Source organism: Equus quagga, unplaced genomic scaffold (assembly GCF_021613505.1).
Source record: "Equus quagga isolate Etosha38 unplaced genomic scaffold, UCLA_HA_Equagga_1.0 151222_RagTag, whole genome shotgun sequence".
NCBI classification, from domain to species: Eukaryota; Metazoa; Chordata; class Mammalia; order Perissodactyla; family Equidae; genus Equus; species Equus quagga.
In genome coordinates, this window is record NW_025796875.1 from 1 (window position 1) to 5,358 (window position 5,358).

The 5,358-nt window shown below is 59.4% G+C and overlaps 1 protein-coding gene across 1 annotated transcript; it reads left to right on the forward strand.

Annotated features, from left to right (window-relative positions):
- Positions 1 to 460: 460 nt before the first annotated feature.
- On the forward strand, positions 461 to 3,765 carry LOC124233025 (FLYWCH family member 2-like). The gene is made up of 2 exons (XM_046650013.1): positions 461 to 897; positions 2,598 to 3,765. The coding sequence occupies exons 1-2, from the start codon at positions 582 to 584 to the stop codon at positions 2,699 to 2,701; spliced, it is 420 nt and encodes a 139-aa protein (XP_046505969.1). The 5' UTR covers positions 461 to 581; the 3' UTR covers positions 2,702 to 3,765.
- The last annotated feature ends 1,593 nt before the right edge of the window (positions 3,766 to 5,358 follow it).

Consider the following 5,358-nt stretch of genomic DNA (forward strand, 5'->3'; position numbering starts at 1 on the left):
GACTGGCCTCCCAGCTCCGTGCTCCATGGCTGTGTGGGTGGCCCCGCTGTGCCTCAGCATCCTCACCTGCAACCTGGGGCAATAAGAATGATGAGCTTTCATACTATGGGGCTGAAGGTGAAATGGAAAATCCTGTGCAAACGCTGCACCCCGTGCTCAGCACCTGCGGGCCTCAATTCAGAGTCACTGTTAGCAGCACCTCGGTACCCTCCACGCCCCTGAGAGCCCTGTGGTTTGCAAGCTTTACATTCAGGAAAGTGAGGTTTGGATGGGGCGGGGGCGTGTCCCCTTGTGGGCCCAGAGAGGAAGTGGCCCAGCAGAGGCCCTGGCCCAGGGGTCTCTGGCTCCCTTCAGGTCCTTCCCCACCTCGCAGCCCCGGCCCCAAGCAGCCCCATGTGCCCTGACCTCCAGCCTGGATCCGTTTTCCTGAGTCCCAGGCCCAGGGTGCCTCCCCTGACGGGATTCTGCCTCTTCCCTTAGGGCGGAGCCCCTGGACTCCCAGCTTCCTTGCCAGGGAGGAGGAGAGACATCCATCTGCTGGGGCCTGAGTGTGGCCTGGGGGACAGGCCGTCGGTCCCGGAATGCCCCTGCCTGAGCCCAGCGAGCAGGAGGCTGAGAGCGTGAAGGCCAGCCAGGAGCCATCCCCAGGCACCGATGTCGTCCCTGCAGCTCCCAAGAAGCCCAGGAAGTTCTCCAAACTGGTCCTGCTGACAGCCTCCAAAGACAGTGCCAAGGTGGCCGGTGCCAAGCGTAAAGGGGTGCACTGTATCATGTCCCTGGGGGTGCCCGGCCCCGCCACCCTTGCCAAGGCCCTCCTCAAGATCCACCCCGAGGCTCAGCGAGCCATTGAGGCAGCTCCCCAGGAGCCGGAGCAGAAACGCAGCAAACTGGACACAGGTGAGGCCCCGGTCTCAGCGAGCAGGGCTGGGAGCAAGCTGTCCCTGGGGCCAGAAGTCCCCTGACACAGGGGCAGCCAGGGGACAGACAGGCTAGGCTGGCTCTGGAGAGAGTACGTGTGCCATGAACGTTTCTGTGTTCTGTCTACACCGCATCTCGGTGTAAGTTTTGCATGTCGTAGGCCTCTGTGCATGTGTGTTCGTCTGAGGTTCTGTCTGTATTTGCATAGTGGAGTGAGTCTAGCTCCCTTTGTGTGGGTCTTTGTGTGTCTGTGTCCCTGGGTCAATTTCTGTCCCCGTCTGCTCTTATGTATTTATGTGCCTGGGGGGTTCCTGTGTGTAGGTTTCTGTGCCAGAGGCTATTTGAGGCCCCAAGCAGACCCTCTACTGCTTGGTGCCGGGGACATTGGAACATGGATATGTCTTTGGGGGTAGAACCCTGAGGGATGCCCAGGGGGAGGGATGCGCAATGTCTAGGAGGGAGATGAACTGCGGTTTCTTCCTACCTGAAAGTGGGGTCTCCCATGCCCTGAGAAGATAGGGACAATAAAAGCCACAGTGGTTGGCCTGTCTTTGCTGCCTGTGAATAGGTGGCCCCTTGGAGTCAGCCAGGGCACTCAGCCTGGCAGCCAGTCCCAGGAAAGGGACTGGGCTCTTGGCTTCTGTCAGCTGGGCAGTGCAGGGGACCCCACCTCATTAACTGAAACTTAGGGGTGAGTGGCCTGAAGCTGTAGGATTGCGAGCCCCACTGCTTCCCTCTGGGCTGGACCCCAGAGCACGTGAGATGGGGGATCCTCAGCCACAGGCCTGGAGCTCTCGGGAACTGAGGGACCCCTCAGCCTGCATCACTTGCTGGATGGGAGCTGTACTCAGGGAGTCAGAGGACCCTGTCTCCCCAGAGCCTGAGGCCCCTCTACAGTGTGCCTGGACCCCCTGTGAGCACTGCCGCCGGCCAGTCGTGCCCTAGGTGCCTCCACGTGTCCACTGCTTCTTCCCGCCAGCCCAGGGGGTGGAGGGTGCCATCCGCATCACCTCTGGGGAGGCAGGGCTCCGAGGGGCCACGTCACTTCCCTGAGGTCACCAGCTGGTCGCTGCAGAGGGTAGATGGACATCTGGCTCAGAGCCCATCCTTCCCGCTGAGCCCGGTGGGTCGGCCGTCTCCAGGGTCCTTCATCCCGTCAGAGACCTCTGCTTGCTGCTAGGATCTGCCCAGGCTCTGGGGCCACAGTGACCGCACACCACACAGCTCCGTTGTGAGAACTAGAACAAAGCCACCCTTCCTCAGTTGCAGAGGTGGAGAGCAGGGCAAGGGCTACGTCTCAGCCCCATGGGCTGCCCTAGGCAGATGCTCTTGGGCAGTCAACAACCCCCTCAACCTGCCACCCCATCTTTACCTCTATACCTGGTCCACAGACTTCTCCACCTCTAGCCCCATACCCGGCCAAGGTGGATAACAGCACTGCCTAGTGCTCAACCCAGGTCTGGCCCAAAGTTTCCTGGAAATGACATTAATGCCTCTGTGTCCCTGGGCTGGTGGCCTTTGGGAATGTATCTTTAGAGCCTGCAATTACTTCTTTAAGTCAATCAGTGGCGCTCCAGAACATCCCATGGCAGCTGAGAGCTCTAGAGCCCACCCCTCCAGGTGCCCCCCACTCCCTCTTTTCCTCTGACACCACTGTGACCCGCCCCCTTCTCTTCCAGATGGAAAAGAAGCCGGAAGATTGGCAGGGCGGCCTGCCCGCAGTCCCTCACCAGGTGCCAAGGAGCCCACCGTGTGCCCCAGCATGCCCAGCAAGTCCCTGTAACCCTGACCACGGCGGTGGGGCCTTGCTGGGCCAGTGAACTTGGCTGTGACTTCTCCCTGGGACCAGCTGTGACTGGTTTTCACTCTTAACATTGTGTCATTTTTTTCAGATCAAGCATAAGTTTCTTTTGTAAGCAGAAAAAAAAATTCAGGAAAGAGAATAAAGAAGCTGTACACTAGACCCCATCATGGACAGGTTTTAAGAATTCCATGATTCTGGGTCCTTTGAGGCCCAGCCCCAGCCCCATCCCCCAGGGGCCTCTCCACACATACCTGCCCCCATCCAGCCTTTCCCCAGAGCTGCCAGCGGCCTGGGCCCCATCTCTCAGACTCCAGGTGCTCTCTGGGGCCTCTGTCTCCCAGGGCCTCACACCCCGGGGCCCCCTCAGCCTGGAAAGCCAGCTACTGGGCCAGAGACCTGGTGGGGTCTCTGAGGCATCCTCTTCCTGCTGCCTTGGCCTAAAAGGGGGTGGTGGGACCTCCAGCCCTGAGCCCCCGGGTCACCAGTCCCAGCCAGTCCCCAGGATGCTCCTGGCAGCTCCTGCTGGACCCTCTGGAGGCTCACCTCCTCCAGGCAGCCACACAGACTGAGGCACCCCCTCCACAGGGCCCTCCCGTTCATGACAGCCCCGGGTTCTGCTGAGGAGGGGGTGGGCCCCAACACAAGTGTGTGGTGCCCCATCATGTTCCTTCTGGGTGGTTTGGGGGCTGAGGGAGATTTCCTGGGACGAGCCCCTCCCCAGGCCCCCCTGCTGGGGGAGGAGACAGGAAACACACAGTTCCCTTCCTTCAGGGAGGCAGGGCCCCTGAGGTCTGGAGGGGAAAAGCTCCCCTCCTGTAGCTTCCCCAGGGGATCCTCATTCTTTGAAAACTGCCACTGGGTGAGAGGAAATGGATTATATTTTAAATGTGGAGTTTAGAGGCCTTATGTTTTTAAACAACATTTTCCAAATTTAATTAGTACCTATTGACTCCCTCTTAGGGAAGCGGGTCCCTCAGCAGTTTTCTCTCCCAACTCTCCGTTTTGCTGTCATTTTTACAGTGTGATTGTTTGTAATATTTATATTCCGTAACCATAATTTGAAAAGTTCTTTTGTCTGAATTCTATGTTTAAATAGCTTCCCGCTCTCACCAGGCTTCTCCTTCCCTGAGTTCTGAGTCGTCCTCTCGGGCTGGTTTCATCAGGTGACAAGGACACCTGAGGAGGTGCTCAGGGTGGACATTTGGTGGTGGAGGGCCACCGAGGGAAGCAGGTGTGAAGAGGAGGAGGTGAGGAGAGGGGCAGCAAGGAGCCACTAGGCCTGGAGTCCCGGCAGTCCCCAGTTGACCCCCAGCCCACCGGGGAGCAGGATCGCCAGCGGGTGTCCACTCCCCTGTGCTTTGGTGTGGCCCCACTGGCCCCTCCTGCGCTGCCAGGGAAGCCTTGGGCTGGGGGGGACACTCAGGGGTCCCCAGTAGGGGGTCTGGTTGACTTGGTGGCCCCTGGAGTCTGTGTGTGGGTGCAGCAAGGGCACACCTCCCTCCTGGGCCCTGAGTGGCTGGTGGTGCTGGTCATCTGCCTGGCGGGTGGTCAGTACCTTGGGGCGGGAAGCCACTGCCATGTCCAGCTGGGAGCTCGCACACTGAGTGTGGTGGCGTCAGGGTTTTCTTCTTTTTTTATTTTGAAACATTTCAGACTCACATGGAAGTTGAAGGAGCACTGCGGGAGACACTGCGTAGCCCTCAGCTAGAGTCTCCCTCCTCTCTCTCTCCTGCCACCTTCTTGCCCCTTCACTTCCTGGGGACTTCACTGTCTGGCCAGAGCAGGGTGCCCGGGATCTGGTGGTAAATGGGTCCCAGCCCCGGCCTCCCAGAGCTGGACAGGAAACACGGAAATTCCTGATTGATGCATCCACGAGAACGGGCTGGGGGGTGCCCAGGAGAAGCCCGGGTGCCTCTAGGCATATGACAGGGACCTGACGCAGTGGGGCTCAGGGAGGGCAGCCTGAGGAAGCCCCGTGGAGGAGCTGAAGGGTGAGGAGGGTGGGCCTGGGAGGAGGGAGCCTCGGACCCGGAGAGGGCAGGGCAGGAAGGCCATTGGGCAGGAATGGTGGGCAGAGGCCGGTGGCCCAGGGCCTGGAGGCCAGCATGGGTAGTGAGAGGCTGGGGAAGAATTTATGCAGAGGAGGGATATGGTCAGCATCGTTTTTGCCAAACTCTCCCCAGTGCCGTGAGGAGAACAGACTGGAGGGGTCCACAGTGGAGCTGCTGTGCCGGTGAGGACACTGCTGCAGCCTTGGGTGAGAGGACGGGGAGGGGAGGTGGGAGATGCTAGAAGAAGGCTGAGATGGGCTCGGTGACAGGTGTCTCATTTGGGGGACAGGGTACGAGGGAGAGAAGACTGGCCTGCCCAGCTGGGGGTGACAGTGCCACCCAGCAGGAGGGGAATCCAGGAGGAAAAGGGGACAGGGGAAATCGACCCGTTCTGGTTTCACACAGTTGGCATTTACTGGACCCACGTGTTCCCGTGAAGAAAGTGGTTCCCACAAGTGTTAACGGAGCAGAAAATTCCTCAGAGGTCGCACACAGATGCTGCCTTTGGGTCTCTGCACTCTGTGAGCGGGTGAGTGGAAGCATTAACTATGATGGGGATAAAAAGTAAATAGGATGACTATACAT

Bases quoted from the DNA above. Each gene is read 5' to 3' on its own strand.
- LOC124233025 (XM_046650013.1), top strand. From the start codon at position 582: ATGCCCCTGCCTGAGCCCAGCGAGCAGGAGGCTGAGAGCGTGAAGGCC. The intron at 898-2,597 runs GTGAGGCCCCGG...CTTCTCTTCCAG, and splicing joins ACGCAGCAAACTGGACACAG to ATGGAAAAGAAGCCGGAAGA.